Below are 24,586 nucleotides of genomic sequence, written 5' to 3' on the forward strand. Positions count from 1 at the left end.
CACAAGTCTCGTTTGAAGAAGGACGTGTCGTCCACACTGATTGAGGCAAGGGTAGGGTAGCCATCGATCCAATATAAACGAGAGATGGACTTAATACCTCGCCGTGTGGCCACCCTGGCTTTGACTGACCGTCATGTGTACGAATAAACGCGATAAATCAATTTCATTAAATATTTATCCCAATTTTGAGCAAACCAAAAATAATTTTCATTTAAAATTTCAACTATGATGGTGCTAATGATTTTGTTGAATATGTTCGCGATTATTTTTTGAATTCATAATTTGATATAAATAGTCGGCCACATATGGCGTATTTTACGTGTGGTCATCAACGATTCACGAACGCGATTATTTATGTAAATTTACATTTCAATAAAAGACTGCTTAGAAAAAAATATTGTTTTTCTCTTTTATTCTTCTATACTAATATTATAAAGAGGAAAGATTTGTTTGTTTGTTTGTTTCGAATAGGCTCCGAAACTACTGGACCGATTTGAAAAAATCTTTTTCCATTAGAAGCCGACATTGTCCCTGATGAACATAGGCTACTTTTTTTAAATTTTTTTTTTTTTTTTGGTTTATGTGTGTTTTAATGTTTCCGAAGCGAAGCGAGGGCGGGTCGCTAGTTTATAATATAATATAAATCTAGCGTGCGGTGTAGGCGATAGTACCGGTTATAAAAAGCCCCTTGTTATTCACGAAGCAAGCTCGGAAAACCTTAGTTTGGCGTCGACTGATAACTCACAACTACTTTAGATCTTAAAACGTTTTTAGTGTCTAGCTAGACGAACGAAGTGTACCCGCAAGTTGTTCTGTCTCTCTCTAACGCGAGTGTTAGAAGAGGACGGATTATTCGTCTAGTTTTGCGTAGTCTAGTACAAGTGCAGTCACAGTATAAAGACAGGATATTTCGGATATGAAAAAGTTGTATTTTTAATGCTACTTTTGACGTTATTATTTTAGCTCTTACAGAGTGAATCGTCGATAGATCGACTCTTTATTAATACGTATAAAGTGCGGAGAGTCGGAATATCGACTATTGCGCAGTTTAATTATAGGTATCGACCTGTACGAACGTGTCTTACCGCCTTTTTAATAAGTCAATGACATTTATAAGTAAAATAATACTAAGTAGACAACAATATCATTGAAATTGAAAAAAAAATTAACACGATTTTAGAACTATTGCAGAGTTTTCAGTCGCACGACCAACTTTCACCAACCCAGTTTCGCAGAAATATAGACCTTATTGCGTGTTCTTAAGCGTTAGTTGGAGTCACCAAGAGAAAGCGTAAAGCTCAATCGTCTATCCCTTCCCCCAAAACCGGGCCAAGTTTATACCAACAAAAACCATTTTATAGTGAAATTATCAATCAACAAACAAACAAACAGACAGACGAAAAAGTTCGATTTGGAATATCCGACCTCCTTCGAATTTGTTTAGTTTCATATCACGGTCGAGGTTAGACAGAGCCGAGCTATCGAAGCACAAATTTTAAATCACCAAAGTTATTGAAGATAAGTTTCTATCAGTATTAGTAGATTCAGGAAGGCAACTTGCAAAAGCTAAGTAAAGCTTACCGTTTTACTTCGGGCGGGTTTTGTGCTTGCGACGGGCTGTCCTCGGTTGTCTGGCTGTCGCTCGTCGACTCATTAAGCTGTGTCTGGAATGTCAGCAAAAAAGTGACGTTTTTAAAAGAACTAGCTCTCTGAACTACCGGTACTGCGGGTTGTGTATGTCGACCGCTGGGTGACCGCGCTCTGACCTGGGACATGTGTAAACTAAACTACGGTAAGAGCCAATTAATTCTTATATTTATCATATAGACAGCTGACCCGGCAGACTTCGTCGTGCCTCAGTCGATAAATAAAATACCTAAACTTTTGTATAAAATAAACTTAAAACAAAAGGAATCCGTCCGACGGGGGACACATCAAAGGAAAAACAAAATTGCTATTTTTATTTAATTCCGAGCATTTTCATATTTATCTACCTTTTAAACCTTCTCTGGACTTCCACAAATAATTCCAAGACCAAAATTAGTCAAATCGGTCCGTCCAGCCGTTCTCGAGTTTAAGCGAGACCAACGAACAGCGATTCATTTTTATATATAGAGATTAACAAATTTAGAATATGAGTGAGAACACTACCTGCGACGCACCGGCGGCGAGCGCGGAGGGTGCGGCAGATGCGGCAGAGGCGGCGGGTGCGGCAGATGCGGCGGGTGCGGCAGAGGCGGCGGGTGCGGCAGAGGCGGCGGGTGCGGCAGAGGCGGCGGGTGCGGCAGAGGCGGCGGGTCGCAGCGGCGGCAGCGGGCCGGCCGCGCTCTCCGCGTGCTGCTTGCACAGCGCCGCGCACCTGCGGGCCACGACAACGGTTTGTCACTACATCAACGACACTTGACACAAACATTTATAATAATTTTATTAAATATTCATAATCGTTCTTCACCTGTCGCAAAGTCCCTGCTTGAGTGAGTTCTGCAGGCAGCCGGACGTGGTGATGGTGACGAGCTTGTGACCCACCAGCCACGTCATCGACTGGCCGCCGTTGAACAGAAATTCCGCCAGATCGCTCCTGGAATTGAGATTGCATCGTGTTCGTTTATATATTTGGACGCGGCGTCCCGGGGGAGCGCGGCTCGTACCTTTGCGGCTTGACGGTGCAGGGCGTGGTGGCGTACCGCGCCAGCAGGTCCACGCACGTCTCCGTGAGCTCCACGTGGAAGGCGGCGGAGGCGGAGGGCCCGCCGCGCCCGATGGCCACCTGCGGCACGGCGCGGGAGCCCTGCGGGAGAGAGCGGCGTCAGCACCGGGGTCTCCGAGGACCGAGTCACAACGGAATGGCAGCGGCCGGCAGCGTCGCGGCGAGCACTTTCAGTGTAAAATAATTTTCAACTTTATCTATATACTTAAAAGATCAGTTCGCTTGAAAAGTTTGAAAAGGTCGCGACACAGCCGCCGCCCGCCCGCGGAGAAGCGAGCAGCCGCGCGCCTCGTGCGTCTTGTCGGTGGTCCTGCCCGCGGCTGCCAGCAGCGACACAAAACCGCTCACGGCACCGCCCTCATATATAATAAGCAATTCCATCATGTTCACTTGAAACACACGAGTATCATTGCCGAATGAAGAAACTAAACTAGTCAAGAGACTAGGCTCGTGCAGTCTGGAGGCCGCGCTGGCATCGCTGCCGGCCGCTGCCATTCCGGTGTGACTCGGCCCTTAAGGAAGTATTGTAGTTCCGAAGGCGGCTCAGGCCTGGGTTAGGGTTTACATTTGTAGACGGAGCAACAAACCAGCAGGGATTCGACAATTCTATAATATTATAGCACTTTAAGCTGGGACGACGCTCTGGCGCCTCATCTGCCGCGGTGGAGGGGCACGTACCAGACTGGAGCTCCGCTGCCGGTTGGAGGAGTCCTCGTTGGCGGCGCCGTGCTGGAAGTTGCTCTTGTACTGCAGCTGCTCCTCGAACGGCATGATGATGTAGTTGTGCAGGCCCTGCGGAGCGGCGCGGGTCAGCCTGCGCTCTCTAATGCACGTCTCAGACAATACCACGACCAACCTTCAATCAGTACCTAGTACGTCATTGTAGGTTGAGATATAAACTATGACATCCGTGGGTGAAAACGATTTATTTATAATAAGTAATCGTTTCAAAATGTTACGAATTATAAAATGTAAAATTGTCTAGCTGCAACTCTGTCTGTCTGTCTTATATGATACTATTTACACAAATATTCACTTTAAATTTAATATTTATTTTTTACGACATTATAACGGATTCGGATACAGAAATATTGGCTTTATTGTGCACGTTGGATAGTTCAACATTAATTGGGAGCATCCTTTCTATTTCTGTATTAGTGTCATTTATGTTTAATAAAATTAAATACAGCTACAAATAATAGTACACGTCATATATCGACGCGTACGCATATTTACCCCTAAAAGTGGTTATTTAGGTGTTGAAGGTTTATATGGGAAGCTCATCACATACAAAGGGAGAAGCACGAAACTCAATGTAATATTTATATAGAGTTTAGCATTAGATATTATTATTGTCCCCAACACTCGGGACGGACTCACGTGTATGATGAACCTGACGAAGTTCCTGCGGTAGGAGAGGCGGCACTTGAGGAACCAGGCCGCGATGACGTGGTGCGCCAGCGACACGGCGTAGTGGTTGTAGCGCGACGGGTTGGTGTAGGGCAGCAGGATGGCGAACACCGACATGTACTGGTCCTCCACGAACGACGCGAACACCTTCGGCAGCCGCGTCAGCGCTGCAACACAGCCGGGGTCAGCAGGGGTCGCCGTGCGCAGAGGGGGGCTGGGGGGGGAGCACTCACTCGACAGGAACTCCAGCATGGGGCTCGCTATGGCCTTCGTGTCCGAGATTTTGGACAGGTCCAGCAGCACCTCGGGCAGCATCTTCACCATCGTGTCGCGCGTCTCCAGCGTGAAGATGGTGAGCGCGTTGATGTAGGGCTGCGGCGAGCGCAGCACTGGCGACAACCACGAGCGGTTAGTTGGGAGTGGGCGGCGGGGCGGGGCGGCGCGCGGCGAGACACTGACCCATGCCGTACTTGAGCAGGCAGCGCACGATCCGCTGCTGCGTCTGCGGCTCGAGGCAGCTGTGGTAGGGCGCCAGCGCGGCCAGCGCGGGCAGCGCCGTGCCGTGGAACTCCGACACCAGCAGCTTGCCGCCCTTGCACGTGCGCAGGCACTCCGGGAAGTTCAGGCTGCGGTCTGAGATCTGCACATTTTTTTTTATTTTTTTTCTCTTCCTATTTGATAGCCTCTCAAGGCTATTTCAGCTTTACCCTGGCGTGTGTAGGTGAGCTCACGGGGCTCAAACCGGAGTGTTGCTAACACTGACCCTAGCAAGAGCAGTGCTACGGAGAATCTACTAACGGATCGGAAACGCGACCCACTGAGAAGTCCGGCGAGAAACTCAGTGGGTTGTGTCTATGGGGCTGCACATACAGTCGCATGGCCCACTAGATAATGCTAAATTAGACATAAAAAATTACATTTTTAATTATTTAGGTAGAGAGAAGGGATGTTTTCCATCTGTAAGCATCCTGCGTTATTAAATAAAAACCGTCACACTTCGTTGTGACTATGGCTAATTATATAAAGAACGTAGATTTTTGGAAACTATTGACGCACTGTCTATTTTACGTAAAAGGATTAAACATGTAGCATAAAAAAGTTTAGATTTTCAATACATCGTCATCTGTTATATACCCGGACATTAAAGCATCAAGTTGTTGTACACCGCCATCTTTTAAAAACCTATAGAGCTAACAGATATTAATAATCATTTACCGTATGTGAATAAAAAAGTGCGATCAAAAAAAGGGTGCGTGTACTTATGTACGCGCGTAAGAAGTTATACTTTATTTTTATTAAATTTATTTCTTTTTTTAATTTAAATTTTAATCAATTTGAAAAAAAATCGATTAACCAACATCCTCAAACACGCATATTGGACATCCCTTTTCTTGACATCGTATAAATTCGGTAATTCTCGGTGCGGTTCGGAAAGTTCACCTGCGGCTATATTTAGACTCGCCATGCTACGTCGGTCGTATTATCAATCAATCAATCAATCAATGTAATGAGCGATTTAGTGGGCAACTTCATTTCTGTTAATTGTGTGTCACGTGTGCGCGCATCGTAAAATTTCACTCTCATCAATTTTTCCTAACGCGCCTAAAGAAGTATAACTTCAAAAAGTGTGATTATAAAGCGGGTTAAAAACTATCCTGTCTTCCAAATTGGGCTAAAGTCCACAAGGTATCGGAATTTCCATTAAAATCGGTTCATTAGTTCAGATGTTCATCACGGACAAACTTTTCATTTTTCTGTAAACACGACCACGGCTTATTTTTATGTTTTATTTTTTTTATTGCTTAGATGGGTGGACGAGCTCACGGCTCTCCTGGTGTTAAATGGTTACCGGAGCCCATCTTAACCGAATATCTGCTCTAAATGAAAGTAAACGCCACCACCTTGAGATATTACTTCTAAGATTTCAGTACATTACAACGGTATCACCACCCTTCAAACCGAAACGCATTACTGCTTCATGGCAGAAATAGGCGGGGTGGTGGTACCTACCCGCGCGGACTCTCAAGACGTCCTACCACCAGTAATTACGCAAATTAAAATTTTTGCGGGTTTGATTTTTATTACATGATGTTATTCCTATACCGTGGAAGTAAATCGTGAACATTTATTAAGTACGCATTTCGTTAGAAAAATTGGTACTTGCTTGCGGATTCGAGTACCGGTGCATCGCTAGATATATAATGCACAGGATTTTTTATCTTTTAGGAGACGATGACTTCAAGTTGAATCAAGAGAATGCTATTAGCGCACCTTTTTGAAATATTATTTTTTCCCTTGTAGGCAGACGTGCATACGGCTTACCTGATGGTGAGTGGTTACCGTCACCCGTGGACTTCAGCAATGCCAGGGGCAGAGCCAAGTCGCTGCTTATAGCCTATTGTCAGCGTACAATAACGTGCAATAAGAGAGCTCACCATGGAGCAGAGCGTGGAGGCGAGCACGTCGAGGTCGTGCGCGCGGCGGCCCAGCGCCAGCGCGCGCGCGTGCAGCAGCGGCGGCAGCGCCCGCAGCACGCGCCCCACCACCGCCCACTCCGCGTCGCGCGTCAGCGCCGCACACAGCGCGCGCGCCGCCCGGGCCGCCGGCACCACGCACGCGCCCTGCGCACACGACTGCTCAGCTTGTATCTACATATCGACGCTTGAAAGGCAAACGTGACTAAGCGACAATAACTGCTTTGTACATAAATGATAGGCAATAACCATATTCGATGCCCAAAAAAATATATTTCTAGGTCTTTTAAAGTCATTTAAATCCTACAGCTAGATTCGTTAAAATTTTTTTTTTTTCAGGTGTTTCAACTTTAAATTAGTCTAATGTAAGATTCATTCGCTTAGTCACGTTTGCTTTTCAAGCGTCGATATATAACTAGCAGACCCGGCCACGCGTTGCTGTGGCTAAGGTTTTTGTTTCTAAATAACACGCGGCCGGCTATGCGAATAACAAAAATTGACAAAGTAAGAACAATGTTTTCGAACAAGAACGATTTCACTGTATTGCGTTTACTACGAAATAAATTTCACTTATACTTTAGACTCAGCAACACGTGGTGCTTATGCCATTACATTGTAGCTTATGTGAAACGTTGGTATTTTTAACACAGCGCCATCTATAAGATATTAACGTCAGACAGTATTACAGTTAATTGTCTGTAAAAACAGATTTAAGGCGCCATCTGTTTTAGACTTATGAAACTTACAATTAATAACAATAATCAACATAAGAAATAATTTTATTGTTAATTAATAAATCTTGGGACCATTAATCGAAATAAAAACCATTCTATCTTTCAAGTTGGATCAAACTGCACACGGTGTGCAAATTTAATTAAAAATCGGTTAAGCAGTTTAGGAGTCCATCGCGGACAAACAACGTGACACGTGATTGATATATTATATTAAGATAAGATAAGATATAGCGGCCCGCCCCGGCTTCGCTTGGCTAGTAGCGCACGCGATATAAAAAAATTTAGGTATTTTAGCCGGAATTTTTTATAACCGGGAAAATATAGGTATTTTTTTACACACATTATTGTAGTTTTAGTAAGGATCCCTAATTTTTTTGAAAATATAATAAATATAGCCTATGTCACCCGGGGATAGTGTAGCCTGCCATCAGTGAAAGAATTTTGTAAATCGTTTCAATAGTCTCGGAGACAATTCAATACAAACAAACAATCAAATCTTTCCTCTTTATAATATCAGTATAGATTAGTAAAGATTAAGGCACTTGTGAAGACAAAAAAGTGTATTGTACTTTATAATTTTTCAGGTATTTTTCACAATTAAAAGAAGTCTCAATTAGTAAATAAAACTATTCATTGTACTAAGTAGACGAGAGGGTGCGGACTAAATTAATTTTTTTAAATCTAAAACTGTTATATGAAAACTAAATAAATGATCAAGACAAACGTTCCGCTGAACACATACCGGAGGTACATCTCTGTGTTGATGGTTCTGATGTTGCTGTCCGCGCACTCCTAGGGGCTCGACCAGCAGGAACGGAGAACATACGACGCGGGTTCGACTCGAAAACTGACCTTCCGGCAGCAAGCCGACGAAGTTAAGCGTGTTCGCCCGTAAGCAGAATATCATTTCAAATATCTGTAATGTAGTTAGTACAAATAATTATAATTAATCCTGTAGGAGTACTTAACGACGGAGGGACGATCTTCCACTTAGCGGGTGATATTGCTCGGTAGACCGATGGTCCGAATGTTTTTTTTTTATTGCTTAGATGGGAGGGAAGGGGGAGAGCGGACTTACAATCTTTCCGGCCCCAATTGTCAACCTCACCTGCACGCGCGGATAACTCATCATCCGCGGCGGTATCTTCGTGTTACCGCGGTCCTCCTGCTAGATAACGGACGAGGCAATGGCGACCGAGTAGTGGCGGTATAACCATAATCCTGGCCAGTGGTCAGAAGAGGCTTCAGAGGCCTTGGGGTTCAAATAACCTCAAAAAGTCTGGTGCAGAAGGCAAGGGGAAACCACTGCAACTACTTTCCCAAGAAAATCGTCATGGAAGTAAACATTATGGAACCACGATTGCCATGCGAACCGCCTGGCGACCGGCGCTGCATCGCTTCCGGGGCATGCGGTGGGAAATGGGCTACCGGCCACGTCGGAGTAGGAGACCAGGCTCCGCGTGGAAATAATGTTACTGGAAACTCTGCGGCCTTACCTGTCAAACTCCGAAAAATTCAGAAGATAGGAACATGGAACGTGCGTGGTTTGCTGAAACCCGGTAAGATTGACATTGTGGAAGGGGAGGTGACTAAGTGTGATTTGTGTATATGCGGACTAAGCGAAACACACTGGAGAAACAGCGGACATTTCTTCACAGAGAACCATGCTGTATACTTTTCTGGAAATGACAATGATAGTCAGAACGGGGTGGCAATTCTTGTTCCAAGGCATAAGAAAAATTGTGTAATAGGATACGAGCCAGTTAGCGACCGCATCATATCTATGAAACTGAAAGCGTCGCCTGTAAACCTAAACCTTATACAGGTATATGCCCCTACTAGCACTGCACTACCCGAAGTTTTGGAGAATTTTTATAGAGAACTGCAGATAGTGATTGCGAAAGTCCCCAACAGAGAGCTGCTTGTTATAATGGGTGATTTCAATTCGAAAATTGGAGCTAACTCCAATTTGTATAACAACTGTGTAGGGAAATTCGGGCTTGGATTGCGAAACGAAAGAGGTGAAAGATTGATGCGGTTCGCAAATGAAAATGGCCTGACCGTGGCGAACAGCTTATTTCAGCACCACCCTCGTAGACTGTACACCTGGACATCACCTGGAGGAAAGCACCGTAATCAGATCGATTATATACTAATTAGATCTCGTTGGCGCACATCTGTTCTTAATGCCCACACACTACCTGGGGCCTGTTGTGGTTCGGATCACGAACTTCTGGTCGCAAAAATTCGACTGAAGCTCAAGGCTGCCCGATCTCCTAGAGCGCAAAGGAGGATCGAAGTAACAGATAGGGCAAAGTTTACTGCGGCGTTCGAACGGAAATGGACAGAGTGGACTGACGTCAATCACAATGAGGCTACACCGGAAATGTTATGGAGCAAGGCTAAACAACTCATTCAAAATGCAGTAATAGAGTCCAAACCAATATCGGAAATGCGCAAACGCCAACACTGGATGACCGATGGTACGCTCGCCCTAATTTTTTTTTTTTTTTTTTTTTTTTTTTTTATTGCATAGCTGTGTGGACGAGCTCACAGCCCACCTGATGTTAAGTGGTTACTGGAGCCCATAGACATCTACAACGTAAATGCGCCACACACCTTGAGATATAGTTCTAAGGTCTCAGTATAGTCAACGGCTGCCCCACCCTTCAAACCGAAACGCATTACTGCTTCACGGCAGAAATAGGCGGGGCGGTGGTACCTACCCGCGCGGACTCACAAGAGGTCCTACCACCAGTAATTACGCAAATTATAATTTTGCGGGTTTCATTTTTATTACACGATGTTATTCCTTCACCGTAGAAGTCAATCGTGAACATTTGTTGAGTACGTATTTCATTAGAAAAATTGGTACCCGCCTGCGGGATTCGAACACCGGTGCATCGCTTCAACACGAATGCACCGGACGTCTTATCCGTTAGGCCACGACGACGACAAAATTAATTGAAGAGAGACGTCGAAAGAAAGCTCAAGGCATAGACACGAACAAACTGAATGTATTGTCTGCCAATATTCAGGCCAGCTGCAGACGAGATCATAACTCTCATCTTCGTAACATTTGTGAAGAGGTCGAAAAACATGCTATGAAGCATGAATCTAGAGATCTCTACCACAAAATACGGTTCATTATCAAATCACTGCCATCTAAGACCTGGGCTATTGTAAATGATAAAAACGAACTGATAACAGAGTTGGATCAAATCTCTGAAACATGGAAGAGTTACTGTCAATCGTTATTCCAGGATCCACAGTCACGGCAATTTACAAGTACAGATCCAAACGATGAGGACTTGGAGCCAAGCATTCTCCTGTCTGAGGTTAGGGCTGCTATAAAACACCTCAAAAACAGGAAAGCGACTGGTAGAGATGCAATTCCTATTGAAACAATAAAAGCCTTAGGAGAACGCGGTGACCACATATTTCATAAGATATGCAACAGGGTATGGCAGACGGGAGTTTGGCCGTCGGAATGGACACATACCGTGTTTACTCCCCTGCATAAAAAGGGCTCTACGAAGAAATGTAACAACTATCGTCTAATTGCTCTTACATCACATTCTAGCAAAATTATGTTACATATTCTGAATGAGCGATTAAAAACCTATCTGTCCAAAGAGATTGCTCCGGAACAGGCCGGTTTCGTGAGGGGGAAAGGCACTCGGGAACAAATTTTCATCGTACGTCAGATAATTGAGAAAGCAAGAGAATTCAACAGGCCGACATACATTTGTTTTGTTGACTTCTCCAAAGCGTTTGACTCGGTGAAATGGCCTGTTTTGTGGAAGACCTTACTGGATCTGGGGACACCGAAACATCTTGTGCACCTACTGAGACGCTTATATGAGAATGGTACGGCCTCGGTGCGCGCGGATGACGTTCTCTCTGATAACTTCCATCCAAGTGCTGGGGTTCGCCAAGGTTGCATTGTATCGCCGCTCTTATTTAATGCGTACACAGAAATCATAATGCGCATCACTTTGGAGAACTGGACAGATGGTGTAGCAATTGGGGGGTATAGGATTGCAAACTTGCGATACGCGGATGATACCACCTTGTTTGCAACTGATGCGCAATGCTTGGGGGAGTTACTGTCGAGGATGGAACGTGTGAGCCTTGAGTTTGGATTAAAGATTAACCGCAGTAAGACCAAGGTGATGATTGTCGATCGCGCTATGAATAACTCGCCGGACGTGACTCAAATAGCGGGTTGCGACGTGGTCCAGTCCTACATATACCTTGGGGCGTTAATCTCAAATAATGGCGGATGCATGGACGAAATCAGAAGGCGCATGGCTGTCACGAGGTCGGCGATGGACGGGCTGAGGAAAGTATGGAGAAATAGAAACATAACCAAAACCACAAAGATCAGGCTCGTTAGAACACTAATATTCTCTATATTTCTATACGCTGCTGAGACGTGGACCGTGCGAGACGTGGAAAGGAAGAAAATAGACGCTCTGGAAATGTGGTGCTGGAGAAGAATGCTTGGAGTTTCGTGGACCGACTTTCGTACAAATGTCTCGATACTTCAGGAACTCGGCATCAAGCAGCGTCTATTTGGTATAGTACAGTCTCGAATGGTGAATTTCTTCGGACACGTTTCGCGACGAGATGGTCGGTCCATAGAACGCCTCGTTGTACAGGGAAGCGTTGATGGTACAAGACCGCGCGGGAGGCCACCAATGCGGTGGACCGACCAAATTAAAACTGCAGTGGGAGGTCCCTTAAATGAGTGCAGTAGAATGGCTTCGAGCAGGGAGAGATGGCGCGACATCGTGAGACGCATCAAGTCTGCCCCTTCCAACACTACATGACGATCACGACCACTCTGTCAAGAGTGACACGACTGAGAAGAAGAAAGATGGATGGACGAGCTCACAGCCCACCTGGTGTTAAGTGGTTTACTCGAGCTCATAGACATCTACAGCGTAAATGCGTCACCCATCTCAAGATATAAGTTCTAAGGTCTCAGTATAGTTACAACGGCTACCCCACCCGTACTGTAATTGTTCGGAACTTGTATATATGCGCTTTATCTTGAAAATGGCGTAAGCGAGGTTCAGGCATCTGACAAATATCTTGCGTTGTATAATGGCTACCCGCCACAAGTCCGAACGAGGTTAACCGTTTGAATGGGAGTCTGGCATTGTCGGTGTCCGTTATACACTTATAAGAAGGTGGGTCGTCCGCTGACCACTTAAGCCGTTTTTTGTAGTGGTTGCTAGACATACGATCCGCAGCTACTCATCATTATCCTGCCCTTCTCCCAGTCACCTGGGATTGGCGCAACATGTCTTCTCCTTCCATACTCCTCTACCATATACCATTTCTTCGCTCACCCCCCTCTTACACATACCGTCTTTCACGCAATCCATCCATTTCTTTTTAGGTCTACCTCTTTCTCTACATCCTTTCACATTTACAGTTAACACTCTCTTATCAACCTCATTTTCATTTCGTCTCATCACATGTCCATACCATCCCAAACGCGCACTTCTCAACTTCTCTGTCACAGGTGCCAGTTTCAGATCCATAAATCCGTAGCTACTACCGATGAATAATATGTATAACATACTATGTACATAAAATGTGCTTTATATTGCAGTGCATAACTGCTTCAAATCATAAATAGGTATCTCACTTCAACCTCATTCCGATTATAAAAGATGTTTCTGCATTGGACAATCTGTTTGTTGAGTATAACTACAAAATTAAGTAGCTCTAACCTGCAACTCAAATTTTAAACTGAACCCAAGTAGAGTCGCGGGATACATCTAGTATTGTATCTAGTAGTATTATATAAAAGGCTTTTACGTTTGAAGTTGCGTTTTACAATACTGGCGTTAATAATATTGTTACGCCGGTAAGAGTAACGCCATGTATTGCCGATTAGTCGAACGAATATCGAAAGATCCAGAATGCTCGAGAATTATAACGCCATCTATTGACAGATAGCGGAAAGTGCTACTAGAGAGGTGTGGAATATTTTCGATAATTCTAGGGTCGAGGTATCGGCTATAAAAGCGTTGTAGGGATGGCACGCAGTCAAGTCAGTAATCGGAACTACTCGAAGCGAAACAAGCGAATTGAGAGTTTTAAAGTGTTTGTGAAGTGTTTAAGTGTTTTAAGTGTTGAATACAGTTTTTAAGTTGTACTTTGGTGAAACTTTATTTATCCCGAATCCCAGCCCGTAACAATATTTATCAAGAAGACTATCTCTCTGTATAGTAAACGGCAAGTTCATAGGTAATATTAGAGGAAGGATCACCTTGAGGCGGATGTCGGGGTGGTGCAGGAAGAGCGCCGGGCGGCGGTAGTGGTGGTGCAGGTGGTCGAGCAGCACGATGAGGCAGCGCGCGGGCGCGGCGGGCGCGTGCAGCAGGCGCGCGCGCAGCACGTCCAGCAGCCCGCCCGCCGCCAGCCGCAGGTCGCACACCTCCGTGTCCGCCGGGATGGCCACGTCCGTCACGTACATCTCGAACGGACGGTTCAGGATCTGCAACCGCCACACGAGCCTCACCAACCAACTGCTTACATTACACAATATATTTTTTTCATAAGGGATTTTATGGCCCGGTAACTAAGACCTTAAAGTCATGTCTTATTTTTAATTATATTCTTATTTTTATGAAAAATTATAATATGGAGTGAAATGAAACAAAATAAAAATGAGATGAGATGAGACGATATAGGATGAAAATCTTAGTAAAATTGTGGTCATTTACTGAGTTTTTTCAGTGAACTTTTTAGAGGATCCTGAGAACTAACCTTCAGCGGCTTTGTTTCATTTTCCCACATTTGTGCACTTTCACAGATATTAAACAGTTAATAAACCACCGTTATTACACATTTAAACCTGAAGAAACACTAAACAGACAACATAAAACAAATCACGCAACTTCACTCCTCACGTTCCCACCTCTCTCTCTCTCTCTCTCTCTCTTACATATTACAATCAAACTTCTAACTTGAAAATAAAAGCTAAAAATATTATCCTGACTGTATTTTTATTTTTTTATTGCTTGGATTGGTGGACGAGCTCACAGCCTACTTGGTGTTAAGTGGTTACTGGAGCCCATAGACATCCACAACGTAAATACGCCACCCAGCTTGAGATATGAGTTCAAAGGTCTCAAGTATAGTTACATCGGCTGCCCCGCCTTTCAAACCGAAACGCATTACTGCTTCACGGCAGAAATAGGCGGGGTAGTGGTAATTACCTGTGCAGACTCACAAGAGGTATTACCAGTAATTACGCAAATTATAATTATTTAAAAGCTCACCTTTTCAAGGAGATCTATCAGGTCGGTGCAGGACTCGGAGGTGCCGTTGCGCGCCAGCAGCGCCAGGTTCTTGGCGGCGGCCGCGCGCATGGCCACGTCCGCGTCCAGCGCGCACCCGCTCAGCACCGGCACCCCCACCAGCTCCACCAGCTCCTCGCCGTATACGTAGCTGCAAAATAACAGCGTCACGCCGCATAGTCACTAAGGGCGAATTTACATTACGAAATTATTTACTTTTAATGGTGATAGGTCCTCTTGAGAGTCCGCACGGTACCACCAGCCTGCCCATTTCTACCGTGAAGCAGTAATGCGTTTCGGTTTGAAGGGTGGGGCAGCCGATGTAACTATACTTGAGACCTTAGAACTCATATCTCAAGGTGGGTGGCGTATTTACGTTGTGGATGTCTATGGGCTCCAGTAACCACTTAACACCAGGTGGGCTGTGAAACCCATCTGGTGTTAATAAAAAAAATTAAAAAACACAAATTTCGTAATGTAAATTCCGCATAAATGCGCCCGCAAGCGCTGGACGACGGACCCGTATCTGGTAATGAAGGCCATGATCTGGTGCAGGGCGTGCAGGCGCACGTTGAGGCGCGACTCGTTGCGGATGTACTTGTCGGCGAGGGCCAGCGCGCTCGCCACCCACTCGCTGCCCGTGGGGGACAGCGCGCCCGCCCGCTGGCTGATCAGCTGCATCGTGGACGATTCCTGAGGACGACCACACACTAAACATGCAGCCACTTAAGGAGTAGTCCTTATATTCATCTATAACTAAATAACCGGTTTTTTTTTTTGATAACGCCTTATTGATGTGTCTTTAAAGCGGTTAGTTGCTCTCAATTAAGAAAAATAGTATTATTATTCGCCAATAGATGTCGGGAAGAATTGATTATTGAAAACACGAATAAAACAACATTTTCTGAAAATAAATCGTAGCTAGATCGATTTATCGCCCCCGAAATCCCCTGTATACTAAATTTTATGAAAATCGTTGGAGCCGTTTCCGAGATTCAAATTATATATATACAAGAATTGCTCATTTAAAGGTATAAGATAAGATATACTAGCTGACCCGGCAGCCTTCGGAGTGCCTCAATGGACAAATGAAAGACCTAAAATTTTGTATAAAATAAACTTAAAGCAAACAAAAGGAATCCGTCCGACGGGGTACACATCAAAGGAAAAACAAAATTGTTATTTTTATTTAATTCCGAGCATTTTCATATTTACATCTACCTTTTAAACCTTCTTTGGACTTCCACAAATAATTCAAGACCAAAATTCATTTTTATATATTGTATAGATAGAATATAAATAGAAAATTAATATGTGAAGCAAAACTTTGTGCCCCTTTTCACAAATATTGCGCTGACGGAGTATAAAATTTCCCACACTTATATAGAAAATAAAGAAGGAGTTCAGAATGTTAACATTGTTTTAAATTATAGATAACAAATACATTAAATCAATAAATAAAAAATTACCGTGTGTAGGTAATGTTTTTTTTTATTGATTGATTATCATGTGTTTGACATAACATATTATATACTCTGTGTTTATTGTCAAACTTATATTATTGTTTAGTCTGTGGTCAAATTGAAGATAAATTAATACTGTTTATCTTTAATCTGTGATTACAGAAGGTTAATAGTCTTTAACAATAGAACTATAATAATGTTCAAACATTTTACAGTTATCATTTCAGTTAATTATGATCGAATTTCGACTACTAGGGGACCACTAGTTCCAATAAATATGCTAGGAACAATCAAAAATGCTGACTTTGCATATGATTAGGGCTGTGGGCACTATTAGGTCAAGGATAGGACACAACAGTATGCTTCAAATTCAATTTAACAAAAATTTCAATTAATTATAATCGAATTTCGAGTACTGGGGGACCGCTAGTAGTACGCGACTGACCGGGCGCTCGTGTCCGCAGCTGTCGACCAGGTCCAGCAGGGCCTCCGCGTCGCCCTTGTACTGGCCGGACTCCTGGAGTTGTTCAATCGACGTTATGATGTTGTGCAGGCGGGAGTGCATCAAGTCGTTGGGGGGGTCGTACGATTCTGTTCGACACAAATTATTCATTTAGATTATACATATAACGGGTAAAACAGAACACCCCTCATCAAGGTCCCCACTCTGAGTTGTGTGAATTTCGTTTTCCTACCGTTCTTCTACTTTACTGCTGAAAGTTTGTGGCCACGCGTGCTCACAGTGCAGTCTCTACCATCACTAGTAATTATACAAATTAACAACTTATATAAATTTGATGTTAACAAGATGTTGTCTTCTGTCAAGAGGCATCCATAAACACATATGTTTTACACATTTAATTCATCTATATATTAATACGTGAAGGAAAAACTTTGTATCCCTTTTTACGAAAATTGCGCGGACGGAGGAGTATGAAATTTCCCACACTTATAGAGAATATACAGAAGGAGTGCACAATGTTAATATTTTTTTAAATTATGCCTATAAATACATTAAATCAATAAAAAAAACATTACATACACTGCCATGAATTTGACGCACACACGCATGCATACTATTTATTTATTGTCAAACTTTTGTTCTTGACGCCTGTGGTCAAATTGAGAATAGATTAAATATTTCCATATCTCTTTTCTTTCTCATATCTTTATTAATATTTTTCTATAGTGTAGTCTTAGCGTTGAAAATACAATTATAATAGTGTACAAGCTTACAATTCCAATTAATTATAGAATTTCGACTATCGTTCGACCACTAGTAAAAATAAAAATACAATTCGATCTCCGGGGATATGTTCATCTCTGATCACTATGTCACTATGTATCTTCCCATTATGCACGGCGCCACCACTGCACGGCAGGTGTCGCGGGAGTAGAGTGTGCTACATTAATGAGTAAGGTAGGGTAGTCGGATATTAACTGTCGAGCTGCAGCAGGGTCCGCACGATCCTCAGCAGCACGTCCCAGGCCGGCTCGTACAGCTCGTGGGGGGCTCGCGTGACCACGCTGGCCACCCCCACCACCACCTCGTACGCCACCACCGCCTGGCGACCCTCCAGCGCCTGAAACGTTTCTCTTATTACATGTTCTTAGCCCAACAATGTTTTTGTTTCTAGCAGTGCTGGAGCTAAATATTAACATTGTTAATGCTCTGTGCAATCTAGTCAATCAAAGAGTTCTACTGGCTATTTTATGGTTTAACAAAAATAGCACTTGTTTCATTTCTATCAAAAAGTGTTTTTTTATCTATATTGCTTTATACTTTCTGATATTATTAAAATGAAATTACTTTTCATAGTAAAAGTTTTTTGGCCACGACAGCATATATTTAAAGATGAATTTGAAAAAAGTTTTTTTGCAATAATTTCGTTTTTAAATAATGTTCTCTTTTATGATTTTAGGTTGAAACAAATTTTACTTCTGACACCTGTACTGAGTTGAAGAATTACATTGTTGGTTTGGTTTGATTGATGATTGGTTTACATTTCTCATTATTTTAATCAAATGTGGAATGGCACGAGTGATGACTAGCTCCCACTAAAAATTATTACATATATCAGTGGATGACAGCAAAATACAAACCTTCAGAAAGGCCGGTAGGACGGCCAGAAATGACACCTTAAGTGTGGGCACACGTTGCGGCCCCCACAGTGCCATGTTGATGTAGAACACGGCGCCCCTTGCAGCCCCGGCCTCCGCCCCCGACTGCAGCAGTGACACCATCTGCTGCACGGCCGCCGGACCAATGTCTCCGCCCACCACGTACCGCATCAACTGACCGACATAATCATTTATTTACTACAAGAGATGGAATTTCTCTTGGATATATATCTCAATTCGAAGCGCTTGTGAAAATTTGACTTGAAAAACTTAAATGCTTGCCAAATATTTTATGGGTATAAATAAAACGAATTAAAATATGATATTTATATGCAAGAAGGAAAACAACATGTTTTAGCAGTTACCCAATATCTCAGCTCAAATAAAATAGGAATCAGATCCCGTATACAACAACGTTAATATTGTCATCACCTTGAGTTGTGACGTCAAGGCTCAACTGTTTTTCAATAGCACTAATCCATTCCATCAAACATGCACGATTGTTTCGAAGCAGTAATAGGAATGCAAGATTAATAAAGGCAATGGACTCAAGATTGCGAGATCTCTTATGTAATGGGTAAGGGAGAAAGATACACACACCTACTGACCTACATAAACTGATTTCATTATTTATTTTTTTGCTTATATGGGTGGACGAGCTCCCAGCCCACCTGGTGTTAAGTGGTTACTGGAGTCCATAGACATCTACAACGTAAATGCGCCATCCACCTTGAGATATAAGTTCTAAGGTCTCAGTATAGTTACAACGGCTGCCGCACCCTTCAAACCGAAACGCATTACTGCTTCACGGCAGAAATAGGCAGGGTGGTGGTACCTATCCGTGCGGACTCACAAGAGGTCCTACCACCAGCAAATCAAACGTACCTTCCAACTATTTTGACAGTAGTGTTCCATGTTGACAGTCCGACACAGCGCACCGACAAACGTCGGCAGGGACGCCCGGGGCAGCAGCGAGTACGACACGACAGCCTCGAGCAACGAGAGGCACTGCTGCACAACTGTCACCTCCGGGGAATATACGCACAAGTGGCATGCGTTGCTGAGGAATTTCAAATTTAATTAGACTTTAAAATGTGAGCTTCTTCTTCTATATCATTCCCTCACTACTGAGGATCGCGACCACATGTGACGTTCTTCCACTGTGTTCGATCATGGGTGGCATGGACTGCCTTGTACAGACTACCACCAAGTGCTTCTCTGACTAGGTCTGACCATCTGGCTGGTGTTCTGCCCACGTCGCGCTTGCCCTCTATGCGACCCGTAAATATGAGCTTACGGATCATTTAGTATTAATTGGGCACCTTCTCGCACGGAAGTCAACGTCATCATACCATAGACAGAGCAAAACCACAGCCTGGCATTACATCCTACATATACCTATGACATATCCTTCTTCAAATGAGGTTTGTACTTCAAATGAGGAGTTGTTGAGTACTTAACGGTAGGCAGTGGTTTGGCTCTGCCCCAGGCATTGCTGAAGTCCACAGGCGACGGTAACCACTCACCACCCGGTTGGCCGTCTGCTTACACGGGATATAAAAAAAATACCTATTCGCTGGTAGGCTAATGGGCTATTCCAGCTACGCTATGTCTGGTAGGTGAGCTTACGGGGCTTTAGCATAAGAGAGTGTGCTAATACTGGTCCTAACAAGAGCAGTGCTTTATAGACTTTTTATTTTATTTTTATTGCTTAAATAGGTGGACAAAATCTACCACCAGATTTAAATTGCGACCCCCTGAGAAGGTTCAGCGAGAAACTCAGTGAGTTGTATTTATAAGGTAGAGACTATTAGAGATCTGCCTTCTCAGATGGTGATTTAAAATTAAAGTATTGTTTCAGAAAATTTTATTAAAATAATCTTGATTTCGAAATAATTTATGAGTCCTTGAGAGATATTTCTGTTTATATACCAACAACTAAACCAATTAAGGCCTGATGAGCTGGGTTATCCATTTTACAATTTAAAATAAATGTAAATATTTCTTTATAACAAGCTAGCTGCATACTTGACAATTCCGTGTACAATGTGTTCGTCCAGATATGTAGCATTGAATTTTACTACATTTACGATTAGCTGTAAAAATTCAACTGTATTTGATGGTGTCTGAATTTGAGGCAGCCATTCCAATAAGAACTCTCCAATCTGAAATCAATTATTATCACTGGAAATTAGTGAAATCTTTACAAATATGTATTTGTAAATGTGTACTACAGTTGTTTTGAGTGTTGTTTCACTGAAATCATGCTCAGAGAAGCAAAAAATTTAAATATATATTCACACTGTAAATTTTTTAGATTCTCATCACTTTCCATTTAAATGTAGCAATGTGTATCTTTTTCTTTTTAGCCTAATAGCAGCATCCTATGAAGCCCCTTTCTATAAAGAGGAATATCTGTGTAGGGTATATGGGATTTCCCCAAACACAAAGTCACAGTTATCCCTCAGCTAACTGCATTGATTGAACAAAAAGAATAAAGATTATTTTTTACTTACATCCACTTCAAAACAATTAATATTTTTCCCGCTATTAGTCAATGTATAGAGTAGTTTAAAGCGTAATTGATAGTCATCTGGCGGATGAGACGGGTGTGTCTCCCTTAGGAATTTGAAGAAAATTGTCCTCATTATTTGTAGATCTTCTGCTTGTCCTTCAGCGATACATCTCATGAACCCCAGGGCTGTGTGACGGGCTTCGGTATTATCCGTGTAGAGGAGGTCTCGAGTGCAAGACCATAACTTTTCAACACCACCCTATTGAGAAAATGTAAATGTTCTTGGCATCAAATATATATTCCTTACTGATGGTGGATATAATCTCCACACATACTACTCTCTTGCCTATCATTATTGGCAAGGGTGTTATTCTAATTTTTATGACTCTGTGGCTTTTTCATAGGCTCAGATAGTCACATCATTCAGATGATAAGGATTACATATTAAAGATGGAAAATTTCCGCAATGGCAATTCAACACAATGTTTTCATTCAAATTTCACATTGAAATAAATACTATTCAAATTATCAACTGGAATACAAAATCGATTTCTGGATTTTTGAACAACTAGACAAAACTTCAGTCACAACCCATATAGCATATCTTACCAGCAATTATGCAAATGACTATTAAATTATATATATACTCATTGTACATAACAGGAAATACTATAGTCATTAAATACTAATAAGTCATCTGTGAGGGCCTAACTATGGACTGGGGGGAAGGTATTATATATGTACTCTTTTCTGTTCATCTGGATAGCAAAATGCTTTCGATGAAAAAAAAACTTCTATTTTTAAATAATTTTAATTACAAAGTAATCAAATGCGTTCACTTTTTTTATTGCTTAGATAGGTGGACGAGCTCACAGCCCACCTGGTGTTAAGTGGTTACTGGAGCCCATCTACACGTATACGTGCCACTCACATTGAGATATAAGTTCTAAGGTCTCAGTATAGTTACAACAGCTGTCCTACCCATCAAACCAAACACATTACTGCTTCTCGGCAGAAATAGGCAGGGTGGTGGTACCTATCCGTGCAAAATCACAAGAGGTCCTACCACCAGTAATTATGCAAATTTTAATTTTGCAGGTTTGATTTTTATTACACAATGTTAATCCTTCACAGTGGAAGTCAATCGTGAACATTTGTTAAGTATGTATTTCATTAAAAAAATTGGTACAACCTGCAGATTTTAACACCGTTGCATTGACTGATACGAATGCATTCAATTTGCATTCAGTGCAATTTAGTGATGTTGTTAGTAGATATGTACTAACCTCTGCATATCTGTATGAGTTATAATAAAATTCATACAGAACTAACTTGGTCCTTACTGAGTGGCTACCTGACAAAACCGGTTGGTAAAGTGCTAAGGTAAGTATCATTTCTTTTTTTAATTAGGGAGTTGTTTGTAAAAAGTGTCAATTGAGTGGTTGTAAAAGCAAATAGCATGCTGCAATTATATATTATTCAAGAAATGATTTATTTTATGATCAGTAACAATGTTTCATTATTTTTCTTCCTTTTTAATAATGCAAACTAAAATTATGTTACAACTTACATAGTAATTAGTCATAAGGATGTGTACAACAAAATGTTGTGAACTGATTTATAGTGTTTGTTTCTCAATAAATTAATGTTTAATATGAATTATTGGAATTTTTACTATTCACTATTTTATGGATGAGAAGTATATTTGTTATTTTATGGAGGAGTACAGCAGTGGAACAATTTGATTTCAATATAACAATTTAGGGCCCTTAGTCATGTTATAAAAATAATGTAGGTGAATACCAAAATTAGCAATCTGTTTAAGTTGTTGTTTTTTTAAATAATTATGATGTTTTGATTCAACTAAAGTTGTTGCATAGGATAGAAAAGATTATATGAACAAAAACTAGATGAAGGTAGATTTAAGAACTCACGTCTTCCACGCGTCCCTGAATGACCTTGTCGCCAACATCCTTCATGGCACGGAGCCGTCGGTGCAGCGGCGTTTCGACGCTCAACTCATGAAGCACCTCCTTCGACACCAGCTCGCTGCGAGCCGCTAGCGGCGCTGTACATACGCCCAGATTCAACATATTACACCACAAAACCCGAAACACACCACAGCCACGTTCCGAATACCATAACACACGCGCAGTACTCACCCGATGCACCTTTCTTGAAGAACACTTTCAGCTTGTCCTGTAGCGATTTCGAGTCCCTGTCCCTAGACCCCATTTTGCATGGACACCGGTTTTGTATATAAACTCTTAATACACTACAGCTTACGGCTAGCCGCGGCGATTACCTAAGTGTTTGATAAAGCGAATAAAAAGACATATTTATTACAAAATATTCTCACTACCGCTCCTGCTTTGCTATTCACCATTTGACAGGTTCTCAGCCGATGTACTTACAGCTGACAGGCGGCCATTCAACATAGACATGAGCCATTCTGAACGAAACACAAACAGTTTCAATTTCTGTTTTAAAATTTGCCAGTCAGTTTTACGTTAGATCTAAATATCATACTTAAATTATCAATTTGGACCAAGTTTGTGGATTAATGAAGAGCAATTATGAAACTCAAAGAAAAAATTTACGTTAACAATTTGACCTAATTATTTCTGAACGAATCGCAGATGGAAAATTTCCTTTGTGTTTTGAGCTCGTTAGTGAAGACAAAAACAAAGGCATCGTTTGTATTTTGTGTTATCAACACGAGACATTACATCCTTTGATTTTTCATCCATATCACTAGTAAATTAAATTAACATTCTTCATTTCAACTTCACGCTGTAAGAGTTAACGTGTATTTTGCAATAGATGGCACTACTAGTACCTAAAATGGGAAGGGCTAAATATAAATTATGAGGATACCAGTATGTATATTGCAAATATTTTGATTTCATATGAATCTCATTCTTTAATCGTAATTTTTAATAACTTTCAATTTCTCTCTCATATTCAATTTAATATCTTGTTGAAAAGATTTTTGTTTCCAAGTTTTTTATTTTCAAAATCTAATGTGCCGTATCCCCGAAAGAGATTGTATGATGGTAGCAAACGCCTCTTTTTTCGGGCAGTGGGTCGAACCACATACGAGCGGAGCACGCCGGATATGTGGGATTTGACGATCTGCAGATATTGTGAGCAAGCCGCGGGCCCAAGGCTATGTTTAGGGCCCGCGAAACCCACCACGACTCCCCTTTCGCACTCACACCCGACGTCTGATCTCCGTAGAAAGTTGAATGGTACAGAAGAGGGGTAAATGATACCCAACCTAACCTAACCATTTGTCATCAGGGAGACCGTAACTATACTTGAGACCTTAGAATTTATATCTCAAGGTGGGTAGCGCATTTACGTTGTGGATGTCTATGGGCTCCAGTAACCACTTAACACAAGGTGGACTGTGAGCTCGTCCACCCATCTAAGCAATAAAAATTAATAAAATAAAAACTCGTCAAAAATTAATAAAAGGCAAATTTGATATAAATTTCAAGTAAGCAATAGTATGGTATGGCAAGCAAAGGTATGGTATGGTATGTTGGCATATTGGAGCCCTCACCAAGGCGGGGCTCGTTTCTCGTGTCCTCTCAAGAAAAGTACGATACCGCATGTTGTATTGTTTATGAAATCCGGCAACAACTCACAATCAGATTAACCAAAACATCGGCTGCCCATCTTTACTAATATAAAATACGTAGTAAAAATGTTTTAATGTACTTTTTTTATTATGACTATAATGAATAATGACTATAATGCAGACGACTCATTCAACGCTTACTGGGGCCAATGATCATCACAAATAGCTAAAACGGTGAATTCGGCCATCACGAT

The 24,586-nt window shown here is 42.2% G+C and overlaps 1 protein-coding gene across 4 annotated transcripts in view; it reads right to left on the reverse strand.

The window, feature by feature from the left end:
- Window positions 1-23,190, reverse strand: part of gig (TSC complex subunit tuberin) — a 42,917-nt gene extending 19,727 nt beyond the window's left edge. For 3 of the 4 annotated variants that reach the window (XM_089734071.1, XM_089734070.1, XM_089734068.1), the window contains exons 1-21: window positions 22,909-23,190; window positions 22,681-22,814; window positions 20,748-21,005; window positions 20,260-20,396; window positions 19,117-19,291; window positions 18,214-18,405; window positions 17,552-17,693; window positions 16,556-16,701; window positions 15,168-15,340; window positions 14,630-14,798; window positions 13,615-13,842; window positions 8,068-8,241; window positions 6,553-6,750; window positions 4,577-4,757; window positions 4,351-4,506; window positions 4,088-4,284; window positions 3,386-3,499; window positions 2,649-2,788; window positions 2,453-2,578; window positions 2,152-2,359; window positions 1,582-1,664 (exon numbers count right to left, since the gene is read on the reverse strand). In XM_089734071.1, coding sequence (XP_089590197.1) covers window positions 1,582-1,664; window positions 2,152-2,359; window positions 2,453-2,578; window positions 2,649-2,788; window positions 3,386-3,499; window positions 4,088-4,284; window positions 4,351-4,506; window positions 4,577-4,757; window positions 6,553-6,750; window positions 8,068-8,241; window positions 13,615-13,842; window positions 14,630-14,798; window positions 15,168-15,340; window positions 16,556-16,701; window positions 17,552-17,693; window positions 18,214-18,405; window positions 19,117-19,291; window positions 20,260-20,396; window positions 20,748-21,005; window positions 22,681-22,814; window positions 22,909-22,981 — 3,404 coding nt within the window. In that variant the 5' untranslated portion in view covers window positions 22,982-23,190. The remainder of the gene's footprint in view (window positions 1-1,581; window positions 1,665-2,151; window positions 2,360-2,452; window positions 2,579-2,648; window positions 2,789-3,385; window positions 3,500-4,087; window positions 4,285-4,350; window positions 4,507-4,576; window positions 4,758-6,552; window positions 6,751-8,067; window positions 8,242-13,614; window positions 13,843-14,629; window positions 14,799-15,167; window positions 15,341-16,555; window positions 16,702-17,551; window positions 17,694-18,213; window positions 18,406-19,116; window positions 19,292-20,259; window positions 20,397-20,747; window positions 21,006-22,680; window positions 22,815-22,908) is intronic. The other variant, XM_089734069.1, reaches the window with a different exon arrangement.
- Window positions 23,191-24,586: the final 1,396 nt, after the last annotated feature.

This window comes from Bombyx mandarina, chromosome 17 (genome assembly GCF_030267445.1).
Source record: "Bombyx mandarina strain Sakado chromosome 17, ASM3026744v2".
Taxonomy (NCBI): Eukaryota; Metazoa; Arthropoda; class Insecta; order Lepidoptera; family Bombycidae; genus Bombyx; species Bombyx mandarina.